The sequence below is a fragment of the Magallana gigas genome, chromosome 7 (genome assembly GCF_963853765.1).
Source record: "Magallana gigas chromosome 7, xbMagGiga1.1, whole genome shotgun sequence".
Classification (NCBI taxonomy): Eukaryota; Metazoa; Mollusca; class Bivalvia; order Ostreida; family Ostreidae; genus Magallana; species Magallana gigas.
This window is the reverse complement of record NC_088859.1, coordinates 34,031,956-34,049,895: the sequence shown is the minus strand read 5'-3', so window position 1 is coordinate 34,049,895 and position 17,940 is coordinate 34,031,956. Positions and strand designations below refer to the sequence as shown.

Sequence of the window (17,940 nt, the reverse complement as noted above, 5' to 3'; positions counted from 1 at the left end):
AATTTACATAGTTTAAATCATAACAAAACTGTAGGGAAAGGATTTAAAATCATTTAGTCAGAAATCCTTCAATTAGTTTTTACAAAAGTTTTGTGCATGATGGCAATAATCATTTCATTCAAATTGGAATAGGAAAATAATGTTTATTTTAATATAAAAAGTTTATTTAGGAATACTGCCATATGTAGCTCTATAGGAAAATTTGAGTTGAGTTTGAGTTGACATACTGTTGAGCTTCAGGTCTTCCCATTAAAAGTACAAACCCCAAAATAAAATGTCATTTTTCTAAAAAGTATAACTTGAATTGCTTCTGAAATTCTTTAAAATACTCTCATCAACCCCATAAATAAACAATGCAGTTTGTTTACATGTGAGTGGCAACTATCTTCACCCGAGCTGAACTTACATTACATTACTTTCCAAGGTTTGTGAAAATGAGAAGGTCTGATGCAAGTAAAGATATGATATTGGTTTGAACAATTTCCAGAAAATCTGCTTGTTCATAACATAGATATACAAAATTAATAAATGTGATAACAATGTACTGTACATATTTCATTTATAAATAATTTCAAGGGCAACGGGACCTTGTTACAAAATATGATAATCAAATACATGCTTGATGATGTAAAGGTTCATTTTCCATAGATGCTACCAGTAATAAAATTCTAAGACAGAACAATCTGCTTCAAATGTGAATAGTAATAGTATGGCGACCTGTTACATTTGTAGCTCTTTTTTTATAGGCCTTGTTCTTGGAATGAAAGGCAAGCAAAGCTACCTTCAACTGACACCACAGTCTCCATTTTTACTGTACTGATGAAGATGATGATGATGAATTATGATGATGATGAAGAAACTGTGTATTTATGTGTGGAGACATTGCTGCACATAAGTCACACTGGGGGCTGGAGGTGTTGGTTCCAAGTGCGACTTATCATCACAGACACTAAAAGTGAACAGCAGATTTAATTCTAAAACCATCTTTAGAAGCAACAACAACAACAAGCAGCAACACAGCAACAACAACAATAGGCCAGATCAGCTGACAGGGAGGCCCTTGACCTCGGTTCATTACTAGTTGGTTTGGCTGACCGCTGTCTGTTAATCTGGTCCCAGAACTAAATCTATTGTTTTTTATGATTAATAAGGTGGATTGTATTGCTTTTCATTTTAAGAATTAAAAAAGAAAAAAGTCTTCAATATTATTTTATTTATCTTTCATAAAGTACAGTCAGTCTACAAGTTGAACTGATACACATGTAGTTTAACCATACCAAGTGTGATGTACAAGAGTTGTTATAAACCAAAAGTATGACATCCTTTCAGTTAGATGATAGCATTAAATTTGATATTATGAAGACAAAAATGCTAGTCAAATTACAAACTTTTGTACATGTATTTATATAATAGTTTAAGTGTTTGTACTAGGATGTACGTTAATGAAATGCTCATTTTTGACAACAACTACGCTTTGAGGATTGGAACTGTGTGATTTCTATGGTGTCATTGTACTGAGATTCTATGATGAGGGGGGTATTGAAAACATCCATCAATCGCTCGCCAATTCTTTCAAAACTTTCTTCTACACCGTTACCTATTTTTATAAAGAAAAAAAATTAAATTTATAAACGTTTGTAGAATTAAAAAAATGTCACCGACAAGGTAATTTTTGGACAAACTTGCCTTTAACAAGGTGGGTTCTCATCTTTCTGTGTGGGTCAAAAAGTACGTACACAATATCTTTCGCTTTATTCGAACAGGCATGTATTATTTTATAACATTTTTTATGGGTGTTTTTTATTTCATTAAATGAAACAAATGTTTGAATTTTAAAGCCCAGAGACGGCAAGTTTGGTTAACACTTCCTGTCGTTACTTGAAGAACTAGTCAAAACAACGTATTTCATTTTCTCTTTATATCGTACTTGGTTGGTGGAATCTTATAGAAAAGGTCTGTAACTACTTTGCATAAATATTTCTATAGTCTGTCCCAAGTTATTGCTTCCATCGCTTTTTGGTGATTTTTAATAAAATTACACATATATGTGAAAGAAATACAGTTGAAATCGTTAAAAGGGAATATATCCAAGATATCTTCATTGAACAATTATTCCTTTCCACTCAGAAAAATTTCCAGGAACGAAAATAGATTCCTTACGGAGATTTATAATGGGGAATGTTTACATCTTTTCTCCATTCGGAATACACTCGGAATACATCGCACAATTTTTTATCGTTATCATCCGGGCTTATTAATGGCTGTTGCAATGCAAAATCTCCGTAGACTTTCAATTTCGGGATGTGTATTGAAACCTGAAGCGGTAGAGGGGGCGTTTCAAAACAGGTAATCTGGACATTTTTTATATTAGTGGATGAACGTAGTTTAAGCACAAAGGTATTTACTATTAGCCTATTGAAATATCATGCAAAAAGTAGTGGAAGCAAAAACTCGGGACAGAGTGTAACACTGATTAAAGTGTGGTAATTTAATTCTTCGATGTTTTCAAAATACTCTATACTTTGTAGTTTTATGTGTGTACACGTTTTTGTGCGGAACAGACATGCTCACTTCCTCAGTCTATAAATGAGATTATTGGAGTAAAAGAAAATCACACTAAATTCAAAAACATGATAAACATATATGCCACCCAGAAAAATACCTACCCGTTTTGGCACTAAATAAGTAAGTGTACTCGCATTCAAATGCTGCAGAGAAGTTGTCTACGCTCTCGGAAGGAATCAGATTTTCTAAATCTGACTTATTGCCAATCAGAAACTTTAATGCTGGAAATAAAATACCAATCAGTAATATTGTGGTTAAAATCATTCGTGATTGACCTTTTTGTTCATCTTGAACTGAAAATGTTAAGAAGTAGAATAATGATGATTTGACACGATACATACAGTAGATGATATTAAAGCGAGAAAGATAACTTAGGGCGAGTGGATGGCCAACAAATTACCCATCAAATCTATTTCGTGCCTTTATCTATTTATCTTTATTTAGAGGAGGTTTATATAATGGTATAACAATTTCTACGATCACCCAGCCCTAAATGTAAACAATATTAAAAATGCTTTATTTGGTGATTCATGCGGATATAAAGGTAGCCACGTTGAAGAAACTGTCAGTTTCATCGAGCTATGAATAACAATCGGGTTATAGGAGGATCTTGGAGGACTAAGAGACTTGCCATTTGGAGCATATTGTGAACAGTCCTCTGCCCACTGGGCGAGATAGTGTAGAGACGAGGGGTCGTCACAGCTGTAGACCAACAGCACTGCGTGCGTGTTACGGTAGTAGTTCCTGGTGATGGTTTTGAATCTCTCCGCCCCCGCAGTATCCCAGATTGAAAACTTTTTGAACAGATAAAGAAAGTTATCAGGAAATATACATACGTTGGTCGAGTAAAATTACTAGCCTACTACACAATCATTAGGTAGGTCGATGTGTTTCGAGATATACCTGTATGACTTTTCATGTGCAAAGTAGTAGTAATTTTATACTTACAGTAATGCTTTGGCCATCGATTTTCACGATTTTTGAGCAACTTTCTATTCCCACTGTTGGCTGAAGAGATTCTCCAAACACGTTTTCTTTCAGGCGTAAGAAAATGGAAGATTTACCGACACCTGCCTCCCCTAGGAGAACTACCTTAAACATCTTTTACTCCTCTTGGACCGTCCATTCTACTTGACTCGACATTTTCTGATAACTTATATATACTATTCACGATTTTCACTTTACAGTAGTCCGATACAATTAAGGTACTTGACCCACCTCATGACCCATCAATATGATCTATTATACACGGTAATGCAATTTGACTCTGTTATCTCCATTGGGGTACGACAAGGTACATATATGACTCCATTGATGTTTACTTTACATAACTCTCATCCGTAGAAAGTTTTATCGTATTCAACGAAAACAAACGACCAGCTCAAACAGTTATGAAATCGACTTCAAATTCATATTTAAGTAATAACTTGTATTAGTTTTGATTTTACCTTCATACTACTGCATGCAACTATATAAAACGTGTTTGACCTAACTGAAGTATGCAGAGTAGCAACAGGTGATTGAGTAAATATATTTTCATTTTCTTCTCAAACTCTCGAAAAGTGTTTATTTAGCCTAATAATTTTCCCTTTAAAACTCTACAGTAAGCAACTATGAAAAATATTTACATTCTGAATGCTTTTCCTTTACATTAGCTTTTAATATACTGAATTTCAGCATATAAAGTAACGTACCGTAAAGGCAATGCAAAACGCGTGCATGCTTTGGTCAAATGGGTTGAGTGTTTAAATCTAGTTATTACCAAATGCATGGACTTGTAACATTTGTAACTTTTTAAGGAATCATTCTTTGAGTATTATGAGGTGATAATTTTGGTTGGGGCGTGATCAGATCCAATAAAACCCAAAGTGCTGTAAGATAGATTTGATTACGCCCCGACCAAAATTATCACCTCATAATATTCAAAGAAGGATTCCTCATTACTTATATTTATATCATTTTAAACCATCGTACGATTAAATATTTAAATATAGATAAGCAAAGCCCGCTGGCGCCTCAATTTGGCGTCATTTGAAGTTATGGGTTATAATATATAGTACAAAATCGAGATGTTGTGTTATCACAGGCAAGGACAGTGGAAAATGGGAATATAGTAGAACCATTTTAACAAGACCTTGGACTTTCGGTAAGAAGTAAGAATGGCACTGGTTTCAAGTGAAATATACACAAATTGCGTAGCCTTAGCTAAAAAAAACCCCAGACAAATCTCAAAGACTCATGGCTGAGTGACCAACGATGAAGTATACATGCCTACGTCATAATGCTGTTTGACACAACTTCCCAAATCCATGCCAAGCTCCTATTAAAATGGTTCTGATTTAGTTATAGAATGTTAAACTGAGTAGACTTCTGGCTGTTGTCCCTTTTCCTGTACAAGTAAAGGTAATCCATATATATATATTTACATCTACCAAGTATTATTCCCTCTGTTTCTTACGGAAACTTATAGTTAATTCATAGCTCTATAGAAACAGCCAGACTGAAATCTACACGCCACGTTTATCGATTGGTCGAAATCTACGGCGGCTGAAACTGACAAGAAGTGACAGGATTGAATTTGACACGCCCTGTTTATCGATTGGTCGAGACCTACAACTACCTAAGAAAAATCACGGACTGCACGAACTAACCATGATGATGTCAGACTCAAAGTCTCACTGGAGACGATTTGGCTGTTTCTTATAGCTAATGTATTTATGCACGTTAACAGTAATTTAGTGAATTTTACTTACTTTTTACGCTCAATTTATTAATTCGTTAAAATAAAGATGTTAATATAAACAATAAAATGCTCACTTTGGTGATTCATGTGGGTTATGAAGGTAGCGATCATTGCAGAAAAAAATGTACATAACCCGCTAACGCGGGTTATGTATTTTTTCTGCAATGTCGCTACGCGGGTTATGTAAATTTTTTTCTGCAATGATCGCTACCTTCATATCCCATATGAATCACCCAAGTGAGCATTTTATTGTTTAAATATTTACATCTACCAAGTATTGTTCCCTCTATCTCATACGGAAACGTAGTTACATGTAATTCATTGCTCTATAGAAACAGCCAGACTGAAATATACACGGACCGTTTATCGATTGGTCGAAATCTACAGTGGCTGAAACTGCCAGGCTGAAATTGACACGCCCTGTTTATCGATTGGTCGAAACCTATACTGTGACCTAAGAAAAATCACGGACTGCACGAACAAATCATGATGTCAGACTCAACGTCTCACAGGTGACGAGTTGGCTGTTTCTTTAAGCTAACATACATATGTACATTAACAGTAATTCAGAGAATTTTTACTTAGCGTTCAAAATCAATTTAATAAATAGTTAAAAGAAAGATGTTTTAAAATATAAACAATAAAATGCTTTCTTTGATGATTCATGCAAGTTATGAAGGTATAGCAATAATTGCAAAAAAAAAAATGACATAACCCGCGGTAAGTTACTAACCGGTTATGTTTTTTTTCTGCAATGCCGCTACCTTCATATCCCGAATGAATCACCAAAGAAAGCATTTTATTGTTTAAATAACTGAGGTGAATTAAAAATTGTTGATTGATCTTAACCAGGGAGGTAGCATCGTTTTTGAAAGGGGGCAGACTTATGAAAAAAAAAGTACGTACCAGTAAACTAGTCTTTCTCATATACGTCTTTTGAACCTATACTGTGGCTGACATAAACCAAATTAAATGACCTTCTCGCATTTGCAATTTTATTATTTATTATTTAAAGAGTTACAGTAGGAATTAGGAAAAAATCATTTTCTCAAATTTTTATGGTACGGTAAGTTTTTTTTTTTAATTTTTAAACTTATGCAACTTTTCCCAAGAGACTTTAAAAAAAATCATATTTAAAAGTTTTAACGCTGGTCTGATGGCTAATGTTGACCATCCAGCCTCCTTAACACAACGCCAAAACAACTGATCTAAAATCAACATTCTATGAATTCCTATGCTTTGTAAGCCTCTGTATGATAACTGCATGTGGAGCGCGATGTATGAATTTAAAGAGACGGAAAAGTTATCAGAGCTTTGAAATTTCATTATGTAATATCAATATTGAATATACTTTGATTGATTCCACTTCCACAAGACCTAAGGGATATCATAATTTAGCACCCATCTTTTCTGCACAAGTATCAATGGATAAGAATTACACTACATCATCAATATGGTCCTTTCATTACACCAGAATCCCATAAATTTCACAATGTCGGTAGATTCTTGCTGATTACGTACTATCAGGTATACTGACCCGTTTTTTCCCCACCTAATAAAGAAATTTTTTGAATATATTTATCACTAGCTGCAGATCTGTAGCTCTCTGGTTGAAAAAATTCGGATAGACAAACCAGGTTTGTCTATCCGAATTTTTTCAACCAGAGAGCTACAGATCTGCAGCTAATTTATCACTTAAATTATGAAGGTTTACAAACACTCCCAAGAGACTCTCAAGTCAGTCTGAAGAATTCCACTCCTCTACACATACATGTAAAATTTGGTTTAAATTCATTCACTATTTTTAGGAGAGAAAAATAAACAAAATACCGTATTTTTTCTCTCGAAAATTAGGTCGATCCCGTTTATAGCGCGAAGGAGTCCGTATTTAGCAAAAAATGTAACAAAGTATTATAAATAGGTCGACTTCGAAGAATTGGTAGAAAAATTACCGCTAGTTTGAATGAATAAATGGTTTAAACTGATAACGTTATCATAGTATCCTTTTATCGCATTTACAGTTTTAAACAAAAAGGGAAATAAAATGCTTTCCTTTGAAAAAATTAAAATTTGCAGATGAGGACATCGATAGCAGAGTTCAAAATTAAGGGAAAAGATAAATTAATATTCATAATTTTGTGATTTCTTTGGCATCATTATTTTTAAAAAATCCCCACTAACAGAAACAGTCTATAATAACATATTTATTTACACAAATTAAATCACAATCTAGTAAGGGAGCTCAACGGCAGTGGGTATGTAATGGTCTCCCGGTGTGATAGATTTTATTCCTTTAGCTGACTCCCTGCAATTATAACAGAAAAAAAATTAAAATTGCTTGTGAAAATTTTTACATGCATTCTTGTGTATATTATTGACAATATTTTCTAATCATTAATTGTCCATATAACCATATACAAGTTGATTACGTGCACCAATTTGCTAGTAAAAAAAGACTCTATTGTGTTTGATAAGACTGAAGTAGATATCATAAATCATGTGATATACAATTGATAACGTGGATAACTAAAACTAACTGCTAAAATTTAATTAAATATTTTGTTATTTTCTCACAGGTTGGTAAGTAGATACATGTGTATCACAGGTATAAAATATACCAGGTACCGGTACATGTATATCACAGGCACCTGATGTTATATATTTTTCTCATAATATAAAAATATATACCCTCTACCTAATAATACACAAGGTACATGTCGCAGACTTTGTAAAATTTATTAGTTAAATAAAAAAAAAATAATAATAATATAAAGGGATACACCAATAGATCTGTCTCTTGCAGAGGTTAATGCCAAGAACACAGTTCAAATCTTTTGAAAGGAACTGTCTATACTTCAAATCTTTGAATATGGTAGAAATTTGGCATTTTTGGAATTCAATTCAAAATCACATGAAAAAGTAATCTGAATACCTAATTTTCAATAAGATATTTTTTTCGTCATTTTTCATCATTTAAGAATTCCATTTCTTAAAGAACAAGGGACTGACCCAACTGTAAGCATTAATATGTTGTGTCTGCTGAAACTTAAGGTACATACCCCTTCTCTCCTGAGGCGTCTGCCAGAAGTTTGCGACCCCCTGACATGATCTCCTCAGGTGGAGTCACTAGGCGGCGAGCATCCCTAGTTAGATAGTAATTGCTTGACAGCTTGTGATTTGGACCATCTGGTAGATTAGGAGCAGGTTGTGTTCTACATGAGAAAAAAAAAACTAATTACATACATGTAGCTAAAAGGACAACTTAAAAAAAATATCATACAATGTTCTAACCACTTTTCTTAAAGTTTTAACAATTTCATGTTCTTCATTGAAAGGATCTTTTATAATTTCTTATGAGTTTAAAATTTTATCAATTGAGTTTAATATGTATTGTCTGTCTTTGAGCCATGATAAAGTGATAAAAATAAGTTTAATATAAATCACCAAGTTAAATGGTAAAAGGTGACTCAAAAGATACATGCAACATTTTAACAGTAATACATTGAAATCCTTATTTATTAGTAATGAATACTTTTGAGAAGTCCCTTTTCACTTTGCATTAAAGCTGAGATGTATTGTACTTTCGATATGATCTCATAAAGTACCCACATGGGTATGTTAAGGCTACCCGACTAGTTTCACAGCAATGTGTTGAAAGTCACTTGTCTGTACTTTTGAGATATGACGTCATAATTAACTTTAATGACATGATCTGCATTCCTTTCAATTGTTCTGAGGGAATGTATCGTAATAAGTTAACTTTATTGAACCGCTTGATTCCTACACATAGAAGCTGTTGTAAATACTAGTGATACTCAATTCAATATTACAATATTATCCAAATTTAGCTTTTGAAAAAAAAACAGCAGTTCTAAAGCTTTGTATTAGGTAAAAAAGAATTTATTAAATAATGGTCTGCAGACTCCCCCTGCTGCGTATAAGCGAATGAATGGAGATATGTATATGCAATGCCATGTAAAAAACAGCTTGGCACAAGTAAAAGATTAAAATAATCTTAGTAAATTTTACATGAAATTGGGAGAAAAAATAAGTACCAATGTGAATCATGCTGGGGAAACCAGTTGACCCAATTTTGTGTAAATCAAGCTTAAAGGTAAAGATGAGCCCAATTTTTATGAAGGTGCGAAATGTTTTGACAAAATTTCAAATAAACGAAATATTTATATGAACGCCTAGCAAGAACTGCAAAAAACATTATTAATAAAAGGATTTTTACACAAAAATATTTTTGATTTAATGTCATTAATCACTTGCACTGATGAGATTTTTATAGATCATTGGCCGTATTAGCATAAACACAACTCATGCTCAAGAAGAACATATAATGTCACAAAAATGCATCAAATATAGTGTTGGATATCACTGTTGATTTATGTATCAAAAATTTAAAGAAATTCACCTGGTAAAAGTATTTTTTGATAGTTAAAAATAGTATCGTTTTCAGATATAGATTGAGCTTGGAAACCTTAACATAGCTGCGTAGTACAAATATTATATATACCTTGGTGATTGCTCAGGCAGAAACCGCAAGTAATTATCAGGACGTTTGATCTGAAATAAAGGAGTGACATTTCTAATGAACACACATATATATATTTATGTATCCCAATGGTTCAATGCAAATCAACCCAAAAAAATAAATTAATATGTTTTTATTCATAGTTTTTAAAATATTTTGCAGCAACCACGTCTGAAATACATGGCATACTCAGTCATTAAATCAAAGTCTGTTTACTACTGAATAACATGAGTACATACATCAATGATGAATTCATTCCATGTTGGGGAAAAAGAAAATGAGAGCACTAAGTTATATCTGTGAAGGGTTAATTGAGTTCGAATTTCCTCTAAATTCATGTTGACATAGCAAATAAAATTCAGACATAGTGCATAATACCTTTCTGAAAAACATCTTCATATTATCAAATCAAAGATGCGTCATTTAAATTCCTAATCTCAAGACACTAAAACCTACCATGCAATGTCATAATGTTAGAAGTCAAAATAATGTCAACAAATTACGAGGAAATTCGAGACTACATTTTGAATGGTGCATTTTTTCACTTTCTTTTGACAGTTTGATTTCCAAAGAAATACAGCAAATGTATAAAGTATCTTTAAGTTATATTCAACTGTATGTTTTTGAATTACTTACATCTAAAAGCCCAAATCTGAGCGATTGTATAAAATTTATTACGTCCCTCTTGGCCATTCTTGCTGTGTAAAATACAAAGTAGAGACGAAAGAAAATTTATATCCGGTTTTTTTTTGGTCGCAAAAATTTTAATCAGTTACAAAAATGAAGAACTCCATACAAATCTAAGGAAACTGACAACGTGTTATGTTCTGTATTCACTAAGTATATGTATCAGACACAGAGTGTCTTTTTTGAATGTGGCGAGGCATCTTTAAAACTGACAAGTTAAAGAACCAAATCTCAAAAAACCTTGATCTGGAAGAGAGGCACATACCGTTAAAACTTCTATTCTGTAAAGTAAATTTTGTTTATTTCCCTTTTAATTTTTTATACGAGTGAGGGATTCTCCTTCAAAATTCAAATTTCCTTTATGTAATTTTAAGAAAAATGTCTATTGCGCGAAAAAAGGTGGAAAGGTTGTGGGGAATGCTACGATCATGTGTATATATACTATATATAACTACGTAAATTACCAGTTTTCAAATTAACCGAGAGTTTCAGTTCTGCCGCAAATTACCCCCTTTTGCAAACGGTCTTGTCAGTTCATTAATTTTGAATTTTTTAAACTTGTTCGTGTCCGACTCTTTACTATTGAGAGAAGTGGAATTTTTAGGCATATCTCTATATATTTACATCTACCAAGCATAATTTCCTCTATTTCTTACGGATACTTATAGTTAATTCATAGCTCTATAGAAACAGCCAGACTGAAATCTACACGCCCTATTTATCGATTGGTCGAGATCTACAGCGGCTGAAATTGACAGGACTGAAATTGACACGCCCTGTTTATCGATTGGTCTGAACCTACAGCGACCTTAGTAAAATCCCGGACTGCACGAATGCCAGACTCAGAGTCTCACAGGAGACGATTTGGCTGTTTCTTTTAGCTAACGTACTTTTGTACATTAACATAAATTTTGTGAATTTTACTAACTTTTCATAATCAGTTTATTAATTAGTTAAAGAAAGATGTTAATATACAGGCACGTAGCATCGTTTTTGAAAGTGGGGGGCCTTACTCATCCAAAATCTCGACAAGCAAAAAAAAAAAAAAAAAAAGGAAAATTTTAAGTTCTTCAAAATCCTAATCCGTGGGGGAGGGGGGGGGGGGTTGGCTGGCTGGCGTACTATATAACTTCAATTTCACTCCTTATTTCCTTATTCTCATATCAATTTTTTACATACTCCAAAAAAGTGGGGGGGGGGCCAACTCCATGATAAATCCATTTTTTATATGTTAATTTTAAAAAATTTGCTGCTGCGAGAAAAGTGGGGGGAGGGGGGGGGGGGGGGGGTAGGCCCCCCTGGCACCCCCCCCCCCCCCCTGATGCTACGTGCCTGATATAAACAATAAAATGCTTTCTTTGATAATTCATGCGGGTTATGAAGGTAGCGATTTTACATAACCTGCTTTTACATAACCTGCTAAAGCAGGTTATGTATTTTTCCTGCAATGTCGCTACCTTCATATCCCAAATGAATCACGAAATAAAGCATTTTATTGTTTAAATAATCTCAATGTTCTCTTATATAATATGTGAAGAGAACAGATTTAAACCAAATATACATGTACATAGAGTACTTGCTTTTATTAAATGTTTTATAATATCGAATAAGTCCGCTGAGCTTTATCGAGTCAAAGATATTTTAATTAAAGTATAACACTGACGCTGTCACAAAACAAAAGCCCCGAAATTTCACACACGTACATGTACATATGACTACATGAACATAGGCGTTGGAACCGGGGTAGGGGCTGGGGGCGGGGGGGGGGGGGGGGGAGGGCTGAGCACTTTTTTGCAAAGTTAGACATAACCATAACCTTAATAATCCTATTTTTTGTACTTGTCAGGATATCTGATGAGTCTATACCCCCCCCCCCCCCCCACACACACACACTTTTAGTTTGCTTTCGACGCCATTGCACCATGACTATTTGTAACAAAAAATCCTTCAGAATGTCAGTTAACTGAAACAATATATCTGAAAAATAATAAATGAATTGGTAAATTGGAAATTCCTAAATATTGTTTTTTATACCAACCCCCTTTTTAAAAAATCGTATAGATTGTTCATTTTTTTTTTGGATGTTTGGCTTAAGAATATAAATGATAATATATTTCTGTCAACGTCGGAAACTCATGACATTTCGCCATATAGAACTTTTAATAATTGACATACCGAATCTCCGTAAAGACATTTAAATTTCCAAATATTTGTTCCAAATGGTGAGATGAAACTTAAAATAGTGGGCTGCTTCTCTGGCATGCAAAGCTGTAAACTAATAATGCCCGATGGAGGTTTATTCGTGACATACAGTAATTTCGAAGTATTACTCTATAGTTGTTTAAATATAACAAATTTCTTATCATTTAAAAAAAGTTCCAATCATTTTGCTAATATTTTTACATAAAAGGACTATATATGATAAGGGCCTAAAATGGCCCCCTAAAATGAACATCATTATTTTACTATCATTCTTTGTTTTCTTTGTACAGATATGTATGTGATGTGTTTACCTAATATTCATTTTGGTTCAAGTGCCCACAATTTAGAAATATGACATTGTAAAGACAACCTTTTCCCGCCATTTTTGCATTTTTAGCGTTAAACAGCTTGTTTTCAAGCAGTTTTTCCTTCCAAAAACATAGAGCGCATTCTTGAACAAATAAAATATTTTAATCAGAGATGTATCTAGCCAAGACTAATAAGTGACAAAAACAATTTCCTTGTTCAAGCATGCGCTCTATATTTCCCATTCGTAAATAGATAAGAAAAATGTCAATTTTTGGCTGATTTTGATTGAATTATAGAAATGGCGTCACTTCTGACGTCATATACTGCCAGTGTGTGCAAATAAATAAAAAAAAATAGATGAAAATATATTTTATATCAACTCTTCTAAAAAATTAGTTAACATTTTATTGTACCCGAAACACTTAAAAAAATGGCGAATTATGGGGGCCAAATTTAACTCTTACAAGTAATAGCTTTCCAAAAAGCTTGCCTGACTAAACAAAATTATTTAATGGAAGCATGCATGTATCAATTAGAAATGAATTTTAATTTTTGCTGCACAGATTTATAAACGGAACGTGCAAATTTAAGAACATGTACTTATGTACATGTATCACTTGAAATTCGTTTATTTATTAATTCAATTTTTTAGGAATGTACACATATCATATATGTGCGTGTAAGCTTGAAAGCTGGAGAGTAAAGAGTCGTTCCTTTTTAAATTCTATTTGTTATATTAAGATGCAAAATCAACTAAAAGACATTTAAAAAAAATTCCAACTTTATGAAATATGATGGTATACAAACACGTATTGTTTTTGAATGTGTGTGGGCAGCTGCATCAAAATCATCTTGACAGGCAAATCCATGATATTTCCATTTATCATATAAAGTTAAGAAAAAAAAGGGGGGAGCAGCCCCCTTCACCCCAACCCCCGATGCTACGTGCCTGTGATGTAAACACATGGTGTGATCTAGGGTATTCGCATGATCTCAACGGACTCGTCAACTAATCGGTGCGCAAAAACTATGAATGAGACATTATGGCGCGAACTCCTGCAATTTCCGTTCACGCAACGAATGAACTCATCCATTGGCAGAGATCCATGGGGAGGGGGTCAGATGAATTTTTTGACATTTGTCTTGTAACAGCTACATACATGTACATGCATATTATACTTTGGATCGGATGTTTTGGAAGAAATCTATCGAATTAAGAAACACACTTGATTACTAATTATTAAATGTAATAATGTACATTTACGGTAATAAGACGCGAGTTATGATCCCTTTTCAAGATGAATGAAATCGCAAAACTGAACGAAAATCGGGTCACACCCCGCTTCGGCGATTTAGTTCCTCCAGTAAACATTCCAGCTGTATAAATATATATATTTTTTTAATCCAAACTGATGACTCTCTTGTAATAATGATAATCCAACACCAGTTATTACTTACATTGTATCGTAATAGACAATATGTTACAACCTGTAGCGATGACCCCCCTCCCCCCTTTTCACCGTTCAAATATAGTGGAATGCTGGTCTATTTTTAAATCAGGATTACACACGTGCACTGCATGGTGAACGTCCCTTTTACTTGAAAACTCTTGCTTGCTGTTGTTAATACATGCCATATAACATTTTCATCAATTGTGAATGTAAATGCCAACATCTTAAACATGCATCGGTTAATCTTTTTTGTGAACTATCATGATATTACTTGTCCCATTGTCTGCACTGTTTCGGAGAATGCAACATATGCCTGACGTCATGACGTCAGGCAATCATATATAGTTCTTTGTGATTTAATTTGTCTAATGTAAGTCCCCATAACCGCACACGTAAGTCAACAGGTTGAGAAGGGCGGATTCACAACAGCGAAGACTGATGAAACTCGATAAATTACCTGACTATAGGTATATTTCTCTGACTCCAAGCATTACCTTTATTTGGAATTAAAAGTTGCCAGCCAATCTTTTTTAAAAATCTAATTTAGCTAGTTATTATAATTATATTTTTCATCGAATTTAACTAGATATCGATAGAAACCGAGACCACTTCACAGAACCCCGCTTTAACAAGACATTTAACAAGACATTTTTGAGGATTTTGGATGTTGCTTTTCACTTATCCTCTGAATTATTGCATTCTTTATTCAACCAACAATCTATGGGTGAAACATAATTTACAGAGTATATAAAAGAAAAAGAAGAGAGAGAAAATTTTGGTCTGCGCTGACCTTGACCTCTGGTAGAGTACTGTATACAGGTATATTTTCGACACGTGTAATTTTCGCTTTGCAAACAGTTTTACCCCGTCTTGAATTCGCCCAGACACAATTGTGTTTAAAGAGAGATCATTTGAAACATTGTAATTCGCACAGTCTTAAATTCGCCTGTTGAAAACCAAGGGAAAATAATACGGAGGCGAATATTTCCCTGTATACAGTAACTTATTTCAAGATCACTGAAAATCCCTAAGCTAAAGACAGTCTTGTGGTAAAGTCCGAGAAAAATTGGTTCAAGGAGAAAGAAGTTCAGGTCAAAAACCCAATTTCAATGAGATAATCTATGAACTTCATCTTTTTAAAGTTAAAAGAAAAACTTTCACCGATTTTTCTCCAGACCAGTCACCTATTTAGCAAATTGGGGGTGCCGGTAGAGGGCATGCAATACATTTGGAATGCTTCTTATATTATTGGGAAAGCTTTTATCACTGATAAAGGTCTCTTACTGAGGTATAAAATTTTACAGTGAATGACCAATTCGATTTAACACAGCATCATTGGTTATCTAAAGTTCGCAGATTCTTAAGGAGGAAACTGAAGCCAGTGGACTCAGAACAATACTTTATTCCACAATAAAACTCCAGCTTATACAGTGTGTCCATGGATGTTCATGTGCCTCCACTCTTCTCTATTTCAATCTCAGAGTACATTATACCACAAAATCCATAGGATCAAGTATCTCAATGAAATAAAATGTTTACATTCCTCTTACTAATACAAATGTAAACTATCCCAAATGTGTGTCCATAGTTACTATTAAGCTCTTGTAAACAATATGTAGATGCATCAAGGTAGAAATAATCACGTAATAATCATGTATTCAGTATTTCCTTTCGATATGAATCCAAATCCATTATACATTTAACAAAAAATCTTGAATCCACAGTACCAGGTAATTTAAAATCAAATTAAAAAAAACCCATAAAAATTTGTATGTACAATAGAAGTAATTAACTGAAAAGGCTTCTATTACATGTAATTCAAATATTTAACTTTGCATTCCAGAATTTTGTTTCCTATGGCTATTTCTTCTCTCTCATAACATCAATACATATTTATAATAATTTTATAATCTTTCTGTCATTTAATTATGACACATCTTTAATAATTTCAACAATGGTTTTCCTTTGTTTTGTTATACAAGAGGAAATGCTTACATCTTGTTTTTGTGAGAAAAAAATTATTGCCCCCTAAAAAATTAAATTATTACTGTGGAATCATTAGATTTTGTGGTGGCTCAATTTTCGTTGAATTCGTAGGTACCTCTCATCCACGAATTAACATCCCCCACGAATTAATAAATTAGAGCTATAAAGTCGTATTCCTCTTGCATGTATACGAAAATACACGAAATTATGTCCCCATGAACCTGAAAAATTTAAGCAATCCACGAAAATTGGCCCCAACGAATTTTAATGATTCCACAGAACCTAATAACATTTGGTTAAAACAGAAGATGCAAAACAAAAGGTCAAAGACTTCCAAAAATATATCAGCAGTTATTAATTTGCACTATTTTAATATCTTTGATATTTTGAAGTAAAAAAAAAAAAAGAACACACTGATGAATAGAAACTGAACAGAATACTAAATCATTGGTAAAATCATAAATTTACAGACCTGATTTCATTTTTAAAGTGTTTTTAAAAAAAAATTAAATTAAAAGATTTGTAGACAGAAAACATGAAGTATATAAACTATTTGTACAACACAATGAACACATGCCCAGATTGCGTTACGATAGAGTGCATGCACCAAGTTTCATTTTTAACCATGAGAAATGTACCGGTACATGTATATACATGTACAGTGTGTATGATAAAAAAAAATAAATATTAATAGACATTCGACTCTGTGAAGAAGCTAGCATCAAGTGTAAGCTACATGTATATTGAATAGTTATCTCCCTCTACACATGTTTTTTCATCTAAGTTAGATGGAATGCATATTAAAACATGGCATTCATTGCAACCAATTTATCCAACAAATAACAAAATAAAGTAAATAAAACTTTACTTTAAGTTTACTCCTATCATGTGACTAGAAAAAGATGAGGTGAAGAAAAATTATAACTTGTAAGTGTTAAAGAACACGTTTGCACAATCAGTTTTATTACACAAAGATAACTTTTGTTTTACCCTTTTTAAAAAAACATGCCATGAATAATAAGAAAACACATAAAAATGCAGGTCAGTGTTTAGCATCATACTAAAAAATAAAATCTTGGGTAAATCTGAGCCCGATAAAGCTTATATGTACACATACATTATAATGCTGGTAATATCTATTTTAAAGAGAATGCTTGGCATTGCTGATTAAATTCTGGCCACAATAACCCCACTATTTAGACTATGCCATTATCATCTTAAAGCTTCAAGCTTTCATTTGTAAAGTTTCAAATAGCTACACAAATCATTTCACATTAAAGGTTACCTTAAATACATGTACATAAATGTATATAAGAATAACGTTTTATTAACAACCTTATTAGTGCACAATCATTGGTTAAATTCAATCACCATGGAAATGCATGTATGGAAGTTTTGATTTTCCTTAAGAAAGAAATAAGTCTAAAATAAAACATATAGTAATTAAAAAAAAAAGG

General features: G+C 33.1%; 2 protein-coding genes across 2 annotated transcripts; both read right to left on the bottom strand.

Moving 5' to 3' along the window:
- Window positions 1-824: 824 nt before the first annotated feature.
- On the bottom strand, window positions 825-4,275 carry LOC105326644 (ras-related protein RabC). The gene is made up of 4 exons (XM_011426783.4): window positions 3,514-4,275; window positions 3,197-3,359; window positions 2,667-2,786; window positions 825-1,597 (listed from the first exon to the last, which is right to left on the bottom strand). Exons 1-4 carry the CDS (start codon window positions 3,664-3,666, stop codon window positions 1,452-1,454), a joined length of 582 nt encoding a protein of 193 aa, XP_011425085.2. The 5' UTR covers window positions 3,667-4,275; the 3' UTR covers window positions 825-1,451.
- A 3,221-nt stretch (window positions 4,276-7,496) lies between these two features.
- On the bottom strand, window positions 7,497-10,608 carry LOC105345448 (NADH dehydrogenase [ubiquinone] 1 alpha subcomplex subunit 7). Its single transcript, XM_011453578.4, has 4 exons — window positions 10,485-10,608; window positions 9,831-9,880; window positions 8,368-8,520; window positions 7,497-7,613 (listed from the first exon to the last, which is right to left on the bottom strand). Exons 1-4 carry the CDS (start codon window positions 10,539-10,541, stop codon window positions 7,538-7,540), a joined length of 336 nt encoding a protein of 111 aa, XP_011451880.1. The 5' UTR covers window positions 10,542-10,608; the 3' UTR covers window positions 7,497-7,537.
- Window positions 10,609-17,940: the final 7,332 nt, after the last annotated feature.